This window comes from Hipposideros armiger, unplaced genomic scaffold (assembly GCF_001890085.2).
Source record: "Hipposideros armiger isolate ML-2016 unplaced genomic scaffold, ASM189008v1 scaffold_83, whole genome shotgun sequence".
Lineage (NCBI taxonomy): Eukaryota > Metazoa > Chordata > Mammalia > Chiroptera > Hipposideridae > Hipposideros > Hipposideros armiger.
Window position 1 is genome coordinate 900,413 of NW_017731433.1, and position 16,056 is coordinate 916,468.

A 16,056-nucleotide genomic window follows, 5' to 3' on the forward strand; every position below is an offset into this window, starting at 1 on the left:
CCACACCCCCCCCAAAGATTACTGACCCTATTCCTTGAAAGGAATTAAACTGGGCCAAGTCACAATAAAAACTCCACATACACCTCTCTTATGATTCAAATGAGAATAAGGTGAGTCAGGTCAAAAACTAAAAATGCCAGAACAGTAAGTAGATGGAATCAAGAGGCTACCTATTAACTTTTGTGCGGCCAAAGAGGAAGGAAATGCAATCATCTGCATTACAGATTAAGTTCACATTAAGTTCATATAAGTTTATATAAGTTCGTACATATTAAATACATATTAAGTTCAATAAATGTTTCTAAAACATTCAGTTCCTGGGGCAGTCACGTTGTCCGGCAAAAAAGGTAAACAGAGTCATCTAATTAGTATAAAAATATTCCATTAAAACACTGCCTACAAGTTTGCAAAACTCTAGGGTATGATCACAATTTCGTCAGAAATTATGTGGACGACTCCTCAATAGTAACAGCTAACATCACATGTCTGGTATATTCTAAGCATTACAATATATTAACTCATTTATTTCAGAGTTGTGAGAATTACTGTTTAGCTTCATTTTACAGATAAGGGAACTAAGACAAGATTATGCAGCCTGTTCCAAAGGTAAATATTAATCCCTTCTGGAATGTGGAATTGCAGGTGAAACTCATGCCTTCACTGTGGATAAGTATGTTTATTATTCTCAAAATTTGGGTTAGATTTTTTTTTTCACTAAAAAAAAAAACAACAAAAAACAAAACAAACAAAAAAATGGGATGGGTAGTTAAAATTGGAGAAGTTTTCCCAAAATTCATTTGCTTATTGGGAAAAATTATGAATTGCATATTCTGCTGAGAGCAGAGATAGCTGCTTCTCATGCTTCTGAACAGAATGATACTAAATACGTATTCAGAAGTACCATTTTGTGTGCTTTATTAATAAACAAGCATATAAACCTTTGGAGACCTAAAATTTATATTTGGTTGCAAAATTGTTATGTCTGTCTCAAAATACAATACGTAATTCTTCACAAACTATATTTTACTTTAAAACAATTCCTCCAAAAAGTCACAGGAAAAGAAGACACATGGTATATATTTTCCTAGAATGAAGAACTGAATCATACAGATCTCCTTCTCCATATATTGGGTTGTTGGAAAAGTCATGATGTATTTTTTCTGTTATTCATTGCAAAAATGTGTCATGACTTTTTCGACAACCCAATATAAAGAACTAGTAAAAAATAATACAGTACATGAGAACCTGGTCTAACACTCGGCATGAGTTTTCTATAAACTCATTCCATAATGCAACCAGGAGACCTATTTCACAGTACATTTACAACACATGCAGTATACTTGGACTCTGAACTCTAGAGCAGCTTATTAAAAAAAGAAGCCTCCTCTTTCGGCTGTCTTGGCAATGCTTCATTAAGTTTAGCCAGCATCAAACTCCCAGAATGCCATAAATAACTTTGCCTTGTGAGCTGGAGTACTAAAAATTCCTCAAGTGTAAGGATACTATCTAAAAATCTGTTCTAGGGCCGGCCGAGTGGCGCGATGGTTAAGAACTGGCTTGGGACACCAGAGGGCCCCAGTTCGGATCCCACAGATGAGGGGCAGTGACACTGCCCTCTACAGATAAGATGCTGAATAACAGCTCAACCTGGAGCTGGGCTGCCGTGAGTCACCGTCGTAGGCTGCAGCCCCTGTGGCAGTGGGTTGCCATGGGCTACCGTGTGTAGCCAGCAGCCAGCGTGAGCAGCCAGCAGCCGCTGTGAGCGGCCGTCCAGAAGCCGGCGACTGATCTGCCTCACCCAGGAAGAGCGCAATGATGGTGCCAACTTGGGCCAGTGAAGCAACGTCCTCCACAACTAGACTGAAGAACAAAAGGACAGCAACTTGTCTGTTCCCCTTCCCCCCGATTCCCCAGTGCTGTTCCCATCCCCCCAATTAAAAAAAAAAAAAAAGTCTGTTCTACAAGATGTCTTTTTTTTTTTTTTTTTAAGCTGAGCCATCCTGCCACCTGTTGGCAGCTCAGCGGCAGCTCAGCTCGGGCCGTGAATCAAACCGGGGACCCTGTTGCTCAGAGCTCAAACTCTTGAGCGAGCTCTTAACCAACTGAGCCACTCGGCCGGCTCTAAGATGACTTCTTGACCTCCACTGTTACTATTATGGATGTAATGATACTGCACTAATGCATAAGCTTTTTAACTTTTACAATGCACTTTGGACAAAATTTAGTAAATAATATAGCTTCAGAGTAAAATGCTTATCCCTACTGTGATGCTACTTTCTATAAGATTAATTGGACAACCAGAAAATCAGAACCAAACTAAACTAATTTACCTGCTAGATTTATAAAAAATCCATGTTTGAACAATAAACATTAATGTTTAACTAATTAGGTATCTTATGTCAGGTGTTATATTAATACGCTGGAATGTCAGAGAACAATGCTAGTATTTTATTCTTTTTAACCCAACACTACACATTTGAAAGCACAATAATTATTTGACTCCATTCGTAAATCAAGCCCTAGATTTCATCTCTATCAATGAGGAAACCTACTATCATACTATTCCTAAAAGCCTCTTATTTCTGAATATTCTTTTTTAAATACATGACAAAAATAATTTTTAAAAAGCTTGATATTTTATTGTTAGATCAGTAAGCTCAATTTGAGAATTAGACCCTGACAATTTGATGTAGTATCTCTCAGTTTGCCACATCCAGCCATTTCATTTTCAAATTTCGCTTCTAACAATTAGTTCCTGAACCAACTATAAATCATTTGGCAACATGTTCTAATTCTGGGCCCATTAATCCACATGTTTTCAGATGTCATCTGGACAGAATCAATGCCCTTAATTCTTGAAGAGATTTACTAGTCCATTCATAGTCATTTCTTTTTCTTTCAAATTAACTTCCCTTACATGTGAATAAATTAGAAAATGTATATCAATATTAATCCAAACAGTTCATTTGACCAGAATTCCACATCCGAAATAACTATTTTCCAAAGTCAAGATTTAAATAAAATCAATTTTCCGTAAGTAGAAAAAGATCACTCAAATTGTTAGGAAAAAAACTTTTCTCATTCCTTCCTCTTCATTAACTAGAGGATCAAACTGAACCTCTGCAATGTAACTGACCTCCCTTCAAGAAAAGACTCAAAATACCAGATAAATAGAGAATATGCCCCAAACAACTTGGCCCAATAGCCTATTAAGTTAGCTATTGAGTTAGCCTACAGATATAAAAAGACGAAGCAACTCTGGGAGGCACTGTCATAATGGTGCTTGAAGTACCCAAGAGATCCAAACATGACTCGTCAGGATAGATTACTCACTAGCTTTCAATGACTGTCTTCTTACCTCATACCTGGTATAAGGATAATTAATTTATTTCCTTAAACATCTTTGTTCTCTACGATTCTTGAGAAGAGGTACGTTGCCTTTTTCCCCCCGCATCTCCAGACCCTAGCAGAATACTCAGCAAATAAATGGTTGGCATTTAGTAAATATTAAGTAAACAGGACTGAAGCACTTGTTTCTAACTATAGTCTTGCAATGAATGGGTAAAGTATTACAACAAAATAGTGGAATTAAGCGTTGGCTACCACTACCAGAGATAGGTGTACGCAGGCCTAAAAGAGTGTCTTCAATGCCATCATGGCTATACTAGGAACAGGTTTTTCAAAAGGTGTCTCCTACTTGCTTCCTCTTGAGTAATAAAACTTCTAAATTTCCCAACCTCCTTTGCAGCTGGGTATGGTCATAAAACTAAGTTTTTGCCAGTGAGATGCAAATGCAAGTCTTGTGTAGGACTTTCAAAAAGATTATTAAAAAAGCTCAATCAGCTGGAAATGACACCCCATTCCCTGGCTCCATTTTTTTGCCCCTTCCTGAAAACAACTTAGGCCATAAGAACTGGAGCTTCAGCAGCCATCCCACATGCTCAAGTGGCCTTGATAACGGAAGGCAAGCACTAGGGTGATGGAACAGAAGATAGGAACCCGAGTTTCTGATAATTCTGTGCCATAATACTAGTCCTGGGCCACTTACCTCTACAACTTTTTATGATACAAATTTTACCCAAGCCGCTCTTTATTTTCTGAACCTAACACTATTTGATACAGTTTGAAGTTCCAAAATATATGTCTGAAATGGAAACTAAGTCTGTGGATTTCAAGTTGAAGAGGATGAATCACTCTCTATGGTCTTCAAGACAAAATACCATAAAATACAACAAATACATTATTATTAAACCTAATAATGTAGGAGAAATAGTTTTGACACCCACAATCTTACTGCCATGTGAATATTTTACAAAAAGAGATGAAAATTATTGGAAATGGTGAGGGCTTCTAGGCTACAGTAGCAACAATAAGGTTAATGGTGTTGATAACTTCATAATTAATTAGATTAGTAAAACAGCAACCAAAAACCCTAATTAAATAGACAAAAAGCCTGAAGCCACTAAATTTAGAGTCCTAAATTTTAGTCCTCAGTAATTTCAGGAAAATAATTTCACATATTAGGACCTTAGTTCACCAATAAAAGAACGAGAGTGATTAAATTATATTCCTAAAGAACTTCTAGCTTTACACACCTTAGCATATTAATTTAAAAGTAAAACCAAAAATGTATTGATATTATTAAGTCCTAAAAAAATCCCTCTAATAAAAAAAAGCAACCACATGTCTCTAAATACAAAGCACTTGTATCTTCCACTTATCAGTAAAAACATTTGTCGCTACTGACTGGAACGCATTAGGATATTTTTGTGTCTGCTTCTCTGGCTATCTTACTCCCAAACTCTTCAACTGTCTAACCCTTGTTTATCCTTTTCAGATCTTAGCATGTCTCTTCTTTAGTGAGGCCTGCCCTGACCCCAAAAATAGTTCCCACCTGTTATTTTTTTAACTTCATAGCATTTACCACAATTTTTTATTTATCTAATTATAGTAATACCTTGGTTTGCGAGCATAATTTGTTCCAAAAACGAACTACTCGTATTGCAATACACTGCTTGTTTACCACGTTAAAATGTATTAGAAATGTTTGCTCGTCTTGTGGAACACTCGGAAACCAAGTTACTCATAATCCAAAGTTTTACTATTTTTTTTGCTTAATGTCTATCTCTCCCACTACAGTGAAACCTCCAGAGAGGGAGTAATGTATTTGGGGTTTTTTCCCCACTGTTTTATGTCCAGCCCTGGAATATTGCCTAACACATAGATGGAGTTCATTTATACAAGTATTTGTTATATGAAGGAAGAAGCAAACAAATGAATAAATGAAGTAGGCATTAAGGAACTGCAGAGATTATATGAGAAAATATTTACCGACTTACCTCATTAAACACAGGATACATGACTGCATAGAGGGGCATAGAAACCATGGAAGTGGTCTCAGCTTCATTCTTCATCTCTTCCATTGTCATCCTCATTCAAAAGCCAACTACAGTAGAAAAAGCCGTGCTAAAATGCAGAGGAATCTTCATTCACTGCAGTATTTCTTCTTTTTTGTGTGTGATAAAAGAATAGCTCACAAAACATATACTGACCTGGTTAAAGGGGAAAAAGAACAGAGATTTATTATATTAAGGGGAAACTACAAATGCCATAATAACTTACTTTACAGTAACTGTCATTCTAATTCTGCAGATAAAAAAGGGGGCTGAGATAACAAATCACTTGTCCAAGATCACACATGCAGAGGACCAAGACTTGATGCCGGTACTCAGAATGCAGATCTGATACTCCCACATCAGAAAATCAAGTATGAAGTGGAAACAAAGAAGCTTAGCTCATCTACATAAAAAAATACCCAGAAGTAAAACACCCAAAGGTTATGTATTCATGAATAAATGTATGTTTAGCACCTACTACATGCAAGATAGAGTGGGGAATGAGTAAGATGTGGTCCTATTAAAATTTATCTGGGCCAGATTGTGAAAGACCTAAGCAGTTTGAAAGATATAATCAAAGGCCTGAAGTACTTATAGCTTCAAAAATCTCCAATAACCCATTCCATTTGAGAATTGCTTACTATCCTTCCATATCCGGACCAGTAAAGGGTAGGTAACTCAAAACCTACTTGAACAGTGTGGTCCCATTTCTGGTAGTTCTAAACATGGAAAGTGTTCCCTACTTCTGAGCTGAAATCCACTCCGTGACTTCTTCACAAAACAACAAAAAAAATGGTCAATTGCTAAATTTTATTCCCTAGGGCAAACGAAAACCATTACCTGATCAAACCATTAAATAGACTGCTTTGGTCATAGCGTTATGAATAGAATGAAGGAACAGAAGCTGAAGCCAGGGAAAACTTCAGGGCCCTCCTATTCTCTTTATAAGAAATCAATAGGACCTGAATAATAAGAGGAAGTAGGTAAATATCAGTTGTGGCCCTGCTGTGCCTATTTAACTACTTAACAGATCATTTGGTAACATACTTTTTTCACTCAGAAATAAATTGTGAATACTTTTTCATTATAAACTTGGAACAAAGGGGTTGAAATGCAAAGATACTAGTCAAAATGAAAATGATGGCTACTGTATGCTCAGTTTACATAGCAAAAGAAGGCACTGATAGCAATGAAAAAAGCAAGTGAGAAACAGCAGGACAGGGTGAACAACAGAACCTAAGTAAAGAACAGTCTCACTGGATGACAGACAAAAAAAGTCATTTGTTTATTTAATAAACATTTACTTATCACCTATCCAGTATTAGGCCTGGTACCAAAAGCAGACCAGTGAACAAGGCTAGACTGTGGAAGGAAAAGAAGGAAAATGAATAGTGAGCATCACACAGGGAGAAGTCAGGGTGCTATATTGCTATAGGAGAACTGGTTGAGAGCACTGGCAACACAAAAACCAAGTGTTTCAAATACTCCCAAACATCGACAATATATCTATCTATCTATCTATCTACCTACCTACCTACCTACCTACCTATCAATCAATCAGGGTGCCAAAAAAATGCATACACATTTTAAGAGATGTTATCTATGTTCAAGCAATAGTTTGCCATAATCAGAAGTGTCTGGAGGCTGACGGTAACCACTTTGAGCACGTCTTGTAACTGCGGAAGTCAAACGTGACTTGTATTCATCTTTTGTTATCGGTACATATTGAGTATTACAATTAACACAGTGTATTCCTTTCTTAAAACGTGTATACATTTTTTTCACACCCTCTATATTTGATTCCTTGAGGAGGCCAAGAGTAGCACTCAAAGAATGGTGTCACTTGTATACTAGTATAATGGGGGAGGAAGCTCCCTGCAGGGGCTGATATAGTGAGCTGATGACAGAGAGTTTAAGAATCGCAGTAAAAGGAGGTGAAATATAAAGAAGGTGAAACACTAAAATAGGCTCAACAGAATCATTTTTGTCTTTTACTCTTTCAAATACATGTGCATATTCCTGCATATATAAAGGCAGAAAGAGATGATGGGCTCAGTAAAGTACCTAGTCACTTTCAGAATTCCTGCTGACATCTACCTATCTACTACACAAAACCTACTCAAATATTTTCTACCTTTTGTAAATACTGGCATTGATTTTTTTTCTTAATTGTGTTTAATAAGTAATATTGTACCATGTAAGGAAATTTTCACTTAAGATATTTATGATTTATATTAACTATATAGGGTCGGCCGAGTGGCGTGTTGGTTAAGAGTTGGCTTGGGAGCGCGAGCTCTGAGCAGCAGGGCCACCAGTTCGGATCCCACATGGGGGCCAGTGACGCTGTGCCCTCTAAAGCTAAGATGGTGAACAACAGCTCAACCTGGAGCTGGGCTGCCATAAGTAGCCAGTGATGGCCGTAGGCTGCAGTGAAGCTGCAGTGGGCTGCCATAAGCTACCATGAGTGGCTGACATGCAGCCGGCGTGAGCTGCCAAGAGCTGCCAAGAGCGGCTGTCCAGTGGCCGGTGACCGATCTGCCTCAACCGGGAAGAGCGCAATGATAATACCAACATGGGCCAGTGAAGTGACGTCCTCCACAACTAGGCTGAAGAACAAAAGGGCAGCAACTTGTCTGTCCCCCTTTCCCGATTCCCCAACACTGTTCCCTTCCCCAATTCCCCAATAAAATCTTTAAAAAAATAAAATTAAATTTAGAAAAATAAACTATGTATTTCCCCTAAACTAGCTTTATAGTACTATTAACTATTATTTGTCAACAAAAGGCAGTATTATAGCAACATTATGGGCTAAACAGGTGGCTGGCCTACAACACACCCTCCTTTTAATACTGTTCCTATGGAAAATGCTTCAAAGAACAAATTGACAACTTTTCAGAACACACACTCACAAATTAGGGCCACTCATGGTTTTACTACTATTTACCCTAGATTAAAAACCACCAATTCCAATAAGGCTTTTCAAAAATTAAATTGTTCTAATTTCAACTTCAAGTTAAAATATGCTGTCATTCCTTCTATATGGTTCTTCACTTGAAATCATTAAATGGACAACATGCAATCACCCGAGCAAAGAGTCACCTGAGCTGAGCACAGGCTGAGGCCCTGCCCCTCTGAGGTTCCTTCCTCTCTCAGTAAGGGTGTGACCAGGCCTTGGCCAGCCAGGCAACACACTACCAGCCTCTAAGGGATACTGGTTTCTGGGGTGAGTGCTGTTTATACATAGCCAACTGAAGATTACTGACTCTAAATCCCAAGTCTGGAAAGGTCTTAAAATGTCACCTCAATGACCCTCTAACACAGCAGAAACCAAAGTCCAAAAAATGACGTGTCCATGGTTACAACTGCTAGCTGATAATAAATAAATAAATATGTGGATATGGTGGCAACACAGCAAGAAACACTAGTTTCCCATCTCAAATATATTGTTTTGAGGATAAAAGTTTTCATTTAAAGGAAGTTTTGTTTCTTGAGTGGTTATCATCCACAGAATTAAAAAAGAGAAAAGAGGGGCCGGCCGAGTGGCGCGATGGTTAAGAGCTGGCTTGGGACGCCAGAGGGCCCCGGTTCAGATCCCACATAGAGGGCCAGTGACACTGCCCTCTACAGCTAAGATGCTGAACAACAGCTCAACCTGGAGCTGGGCTGCCGTGTCGCCAGCGACGGCGTAGGATGCAGCCCCTGCTGCAGTGGGTTGCCATGGGCTACCATGTGTAGCCAGCAGCCAGCGTGAGCGGCCAGCAGCCGCCATGAGCGGCCGTCCAGAAGCCGGCGACTGATCTGCCTTGCCCGGGAAGAGCACAATGATGGTGCCAACTTGGGCCAGTGAAGCAACGTCCTCCACAACTAGACTGAAGAACAAAACGACAGCAACTTGTCTGTTCCCCTTCCCCCAATTCCCCAGCACTGTTCCCATCCCCCCAATTCCCCAATAAAAATCTTTAAAAAAAAAAGAGAAAAGAACCAGAACTATAGATACTAATTATTTAGATAAAAGGTATACTTTTCAACAAACTTTTCTTCAAAAACACCCTGTGTAACATGGGGATACCATCAAAAATAGAATATAATAAGCAACCTATTTATTTATACTTTTCCCCTTATTTCCTTGAATGTTCAAAATAGCCCTGCTAATTTCTAACACAAGATGAATTAGTTTTAAATATCTTCCTGGGCTTAAGACAATTATTTGTTTAGAATGTGGAGGCAACAAAAATAGGTTCTTGGCCATTCCAATGCCAAATTCCTGGTCTTAGGAGTTTCTGCCTTGCCCTGACCCACCGACCGACCAACCAACCAACCAACCAACCAACCAACCAACCAACCAGCAGGAGCTTATTCCTCTGAAGAACTACACTCCCTTTTATCTCAAGCCTCAGAATCAGCATTTCCTGAAACAGCCTTACTTGACAACATCTGGGGCATGGGATAACTAGAGCCAAAGCTATTTACTTACCCACAAATAAAAGGAGCAGACAAAAGGAAATCCTTGGTACTGATGTATGCAGCTCTTGGGGAGAAAAAGAATATTTCTAAGTAAATTCTACAACTGAAACATTTGTAGGCAGGTCTATTTGTCTTGTTTTTCTCTATGGTCAAATCCAGAACTTAGCCCTCTTACGCGGTCCTAAATTCTTTTAATTCCTTTAATTTTCCTCCCTAAAGGGAAATGTTTTATTTTTGTTGGATCTCCAACCTGCCCTTGAACATTTAGCTCAAAGAAGTTTATTCATTCCAGGAGTTAGCAGAATCCATGTGTTTATGTTACCATTTATAAGTGTATTTCTCTTTCCCACCAGAGACATCAGAGCCAGAATAGCAGGTATACAATACACAATGTTTACTGAATGAACAAATTAATGATAAGAGATTGTCAATTTATAAGTTGAATCAGCCTTGCTAATACTTTTAAAATATCAAACCTAGCAAAACAAACATAGAAATCTAATTAATTCTATTAACAAAGTCTGGACTCAGACACATTCACCAGCTTTTACTTCTTGCTATCCTAAGCTCTTCTATAATAAACCAGGAGATTATAAGCAAGAGATGATAAAAGAAACACATTATAACTTAAAACTTTTTTCATTAACTGTGGCAGTTGATATAAGAATATAAAAAAAATAAAACAGTCAAGAGATTATAAATTCTAATGTCTCATCTTTTATTAGGGCTACTAGGATATTTTTTAGATCCTGGGGACAACTGTTGTATAATTTAGTTCACAAAATTCTCAAAGTGCAAGAATTTCCAAAATAGGTTAATGCTATATGACACATAAGCAAAATTCAAAAAGCTGTGTCACTTTTAGCAGAAAGCAAAACTTCCTCTATGGAAAAAGGTACAACAGTGATGCAGTTTCCAAATGTTGGGTGGCCTAAGCCACCACAATCAATTCAGTGCCTATTATAAACACATATACCTAAGATTACTTAATCAGAAACTCCAACAAAAGGTCCATTAAACTGTACTTTTAGCAGACAGCCAGGATGATTCTCAGGAACAGGACAAGTTGAAATCCACTGGTATGGAAAGAACACTGGCTGGAGTCAGAAAATGTAGCTGCTAAGGCCAGTCTCAGGGACACAGGTAAAATTAAATCTGACTAAGCACCCGAGACAGGGGTTTTGGGTTCTGACTTTATGGAATTTTCACATTATCACTGGCCTTGTTTCCCCCATCAGACACAGAAGGGGTAAAATTATATCATCGTAAGACCTTGAACTCTAAAACTCAGTGATAAAATTATATTAAGTATTGATATCTACTCTAGGTTCAAAAGTAATCTCATGGAAAACAAAAAATAAAGGAAAATATCTCATCAAATCATAAAAACTATTCACTAATTCTAGTAAGGAGATCCTCTTCAATAGTTGGTTGATTCAAAGTTTCAATATCTGACAACCTGTTGCTTTCTTCTCAAGCACCTGGCATGACGAATTATACCCATCAGGCTCCTGGAAAAACTGAATTTAGTCCAAGGCTATGTAGCTCAGTCTGGCCATTTCACATAGCTGGAAAGGTGGGCAAGTGATATCACAACCTACCTTTTAGGGCCTTCTCATGTAAAAGTGTTATAGCCACTTCCAAACAAGAGACAAAAGTTTAGAGGAAGAAGCTAGGAAAAAGGGAGGCAGAGGAATAAAGTAAGAAAGAGATTCTACTAAGACCAACATGAGCTTGAAGCCTTCAAAATATACCTACATCTTTCTCCTTCTGCTGCAAATTATATTTTCTGTAATTTATGGTCTTCCATTCTACAGTTTTCTTTTTAAATAAGGTAATATGGAGCTCAACCTCCCTGAACATGCAATGCTGTCAGTTCAGTATTTATTGAATTTTGCATTTAGGGACATCTAGAAACAATCTCCTTAACGGTAGGTGTAATATATGACACGTTGCCACTGTATTTGTTTATACGTATCAAAAAAATTGAGGCGGGGCCTTCTTCAAAATATCAAATGAATAATTTGTGCAGAGGTAAGAATTAAGGTCTGAAAACGGGCTCAACTCCTCGTCAATTACAAACCATCACGTCTCTGATCAAGTCGCTTCACCTCTCTATGCTTTAATTTCTGCTTTAACATGGACGAAAGCTGAGCTATTTACTTGAAAGACATATGGTTAGAATAAAAAATGAGGTAACTTTTAAATCAAACCATAAAGCCTCTATATTAAAGACTTCATTTCACTAAGCTACTAAGCACTGTATTTTTGCACTTTTAAATAACTTTTCAAAGAAACTACGCACTCTACAATGAATTATCACCTCATATGAAGGTCTGCTCCACTCAAATTTTTAAAGGCATGCTCTCTGCTATACCACAAGCTCTGGGTATCTGATATCACCAACTGGTTGAAGGACTCCAGCTTTAGTCTTTTTTAGAAAAAAAGACAAAACAAGATAAAAAAGGTATAATCTTCAATATCTCTGTAAACATGACTGATCAAATAACCATTTGCTGAACTATTAATTAAATAACAGAGGTTCTAACTAAAATATCATTTAAAAGTTAAGATGTCTTTGAAAACAGATAACATTGGCAAATTAGAATGACCCATGAAGGAAAAATGCCTAAATGTGTTCAGTGCCCTAAATTTAATTCCATTCATTTTACCATTTTTTGTTAATCTATGTATATCTGTTACAGAAAGGTGTTCCTTAACTAAAAAGCATACTTGGTTCTAAACATATGCTTATAAATCACTCATTTAAAACTTACAATTTATTTTTCTATTCACGGTTAAATTAGAGTTAAGGTTCTAAGAAAAACTTCAAAATCCACAAAGTTACCTAGAAGAAAAGAGGACCTCGTTTATTTCAATTACTATACTTAGCCAACGTTAATAAACAGCACTGTCATCAGAGAGGTGAGTTAACAAGCAAAGTGATGTTCTAGAACCAGGCTGGCCTGGGTTCAGTCCTGGAATCCTGGATTTACCACTCAGTAGTTATATGACCTGGGGTAAGTTATCTAACGCCTCTGTGCTACAGTTTTCTCATCTATGAAATGGGAATAACAACAGCATCTATCTCGTCAACCTAATGATTAAATGTTATTACAAATAAAGTGTTTAGAACAGTGCATGGCACGTAGTAATTATTCAGTATTAGTTATTATGATTAAGTACATTTTAATCTAGAATGACAAGATCACATCTCTTTCTAGAAGTCAGGTCTCTGGCAAAATCATCTAGGCAGGCGAATCAAAGACTCTTGAAAGTTAGATAAATGGAGGAAAATAGGTGATTTTAACCCTCTTTAGAACAGCAGAACTCTATTATGTTTGTTTGTTTTTCAAATAAAATATTTTATCAAGCTCTATATGTAAGAGATAAAACACTTAACTGCTCATTCATCCAATAAATGTATTAAGTAACTACAATTTACCAGAACCTTCCTCTCACAGAAGCTCTCAAACACCCCTCTCTCCACAACTTGAAAACCACTTCTCTAGGCTTCTCAGTGCAGAAGCATTACAAACAAAGCATTATGAAGAACAAAGGTGAACAGCCCCAACAGTAAGGTTAAGGGCTCGCCAAAGATATCTGGACCCAGATTGTCACATACATCAGATCTCCAAATGTACCCTTACTCATGGCACATGCTTACATATTTAAGAAACTTAAATGTTAAAGACTCTAAAATTTTAAAGTGAAAATAGCCATTATATACTATCTAGTTCAAGCTCGAAATTTCACAATTTAAAAATAAAAGTTCACAGAAATTCACATTAAGAAAAACAGAATGGTGACAGAGACTGAGTTACTGTAACCTATTGTACAGGGCATGTCAGTCTGCCAAACTAAAGTATTAATAGTACTTCTAGACTAACCGCTCTGCTGTCATCCATGAGTCAATCAGCTTACAGCCAAGACCCCCAGACCCCTTGGAGAATGTTTAGAGACTGAAGCCAGCTGGAATGTGGCTCGATTCAAGGTCACTTCATGGGACTCAGCAGTACAAATTTGTGGCTCTCCAATTTGGGGATGCTGAGACCTCTGACTCACCTTAAAAGTTAAATGCATCATATCAGTGTATGCAGTTGCATATTCTGGGGAGCAGTTCTTAGTACAGAAATGTATAAAATGAACAAGAGTAATTAAGTGTTTCTACACACAGATGAGTAGCAGACAGGAGCTCAGATTTGGAACAAAGACATCAGTTTGAATTTTTGCTCAGTTGGGTGATATCACTTAAGTTATAGATTAATCTATCTTTCCAAACTGTGAGAAATTAATGGAAACATTAACTAAAAAAAACCCACTTACTTCACAGGGTTATTAAGAGTATTAAATGCATATAAAGCACTTAATACAGAGACTAACAAACAATAAGGACTCAATTCATATTGTTATTGACATTTTAATCTAAAATTCTATAAACATGACATGGCATCAGGAAGAAGGTGATGCAAACCAGCTGCCTAGAGCACAAAATTTAGCTCTGACTTGCATGACAGAGTAAGTGCCCACTTAAATTTTGCACCCCAGGCTCCATTTGCCTCACCCGAGCCATGCCTCTGCATAGCACACACAGTGAGAGCCTAATACTGACATCACAATGTCATAAAGGCCACAAGTTTATATAGCATATTTTTAAAAATATTTTATCCCACATTTGCCAAAATGGAGGCATCGATTATTGAGCCACCAGACAAAAGTTATGTATCATCCAAAGCAAATCACATAGTTTTGGAATACTTAAAGTTTGGTCAACTACTGCATTTTAAAACTACCTATTTGCCAAACTCATGCTACAAGTACTTTTTATTCTCTTAGATCAACTTAATAAAGACAGGTATGGCCCAGAAGCAGACTAGGCAGCAGAGTGAAATCAAGATGCGATCAAGGACCTTCTTGAAATAATTCATAAAAGGGGATAATCTATACAGGATAATCGAAAGATGACAACAGAACCAAAGGGCTCCTATCTCTGAATTAGCTGATGGAAAATGGTAAGAAAAATAGCAACCAGTGACTGCTAAGATATTTCTGCACAACTGTTTCAGGGGAAAGAATACACATCTCTTCAGTTTTGAAAAGCTTCAAATTTTTTTCCCATTCCAATGCCTATATTTTTGTTAAATCCTGGACTGAACAAAACTGAAATGAAAACATTTGTTAGCGGGCAGGAAACAAATTTGTCACCTTGAATATGTTCATCTTTCATCCATAAAGTTCTTAATCTAGTGGCTCATGAATCAAGTAATTCCTAACTGAACAGTCATTAAGCACTTACCTGAAATACAACCTCCTATTTTCATTTTTACCAGTATTTGTGATCTCCTTTTTTAATTTATCCAATATAATGCAAATGCTTTCTTCTAAAATCTCTTAGAAATTCAACTAAATTTAAGTCCCCATACTGTTCTCATGTTCTCTACTTGAAAGCGCAATTTAAGAAGGCTATACCACATGGGTCTGGCCTACCTGTAGCAGGTATAATCTTAGACACCTACTAGTAAACTTAATGACTCAGTTGCCTAGGGTCCTCTACAGTATGCAGTATGTACTTTCTTTTTTTTTTTTTTTTTTTTTTTTAAAGATTTTTTTTATTGGGGAATTGGGGGGATGGGAACAGTGCTGGGGAGTTGGGGGAAGGGGAACAGACAAGTTGCTGTCATTTTGTTCTTCAATCTAGTTGTGGAGGATGTTGCTTCACTGGCCCAAGTTGGCACCATCATTGCGCTCCTCTCTGGCGAGGCACATCAGTCGCCGGCTTCTGGACGGCCGCTCACTGCGGCTGCTAGCCGCTCACGCTGGCTGCTGGCCACACACGGCAGCCCACGGCAACCCACTGCCACAGGGACTGCAGCCCACGCCGTCGCCGGCGACTCATGGCAGCCCAGCTCCAGGTTGAGCCGTTGTTCAGCATCTCAGCTGCGGAGGGCAGCGTCACTGGCCCTCACATGTGGGATCCGAACCGGGGCCCTCTGGCATCCCAAGCGAGTTCTTAACCATTGCGCCACTCGGCCGGCCCCAGTATGTACTTTCTTTACCTTACCTTACAAAATTTCTCTGCACCAAAGCACTCAAATGTTAAAATTATTGGCCCCAGATAACAAATTAACTCTGGATTATTTAACAATAGGTGCTAATAATAAGAACAGATACTATCTTGATAATAACATTTAACTTC

General features: G+C 37.9%; 1 protein-coding gene across 1 annotated transcript in view; it reads right to left on the reverse strand.

Moving 5' to 3' along the window:
• The window catches only part of PDCD10 (programmed cell death 10), a 47,423-nt gene that overhangs the window by 23,753 nt on the left and 7,614 nt on the right, over nucleotides 1-16,056 (reverse strand). The window contains exon 2 of the mRNA XM_019643969.1: nucleotides 5,340-5,552. Coding sequence (XP_019499514.1) covers nucleotides 5,340-5,435 — 96 coding nt within the window. The 5' untranslated portion in view covers nucleotides 5,436-5,552. The remainder of the gene's footprint in view (nucleotides 1-5,339; nucleotides 5,553-16,056) is intronic.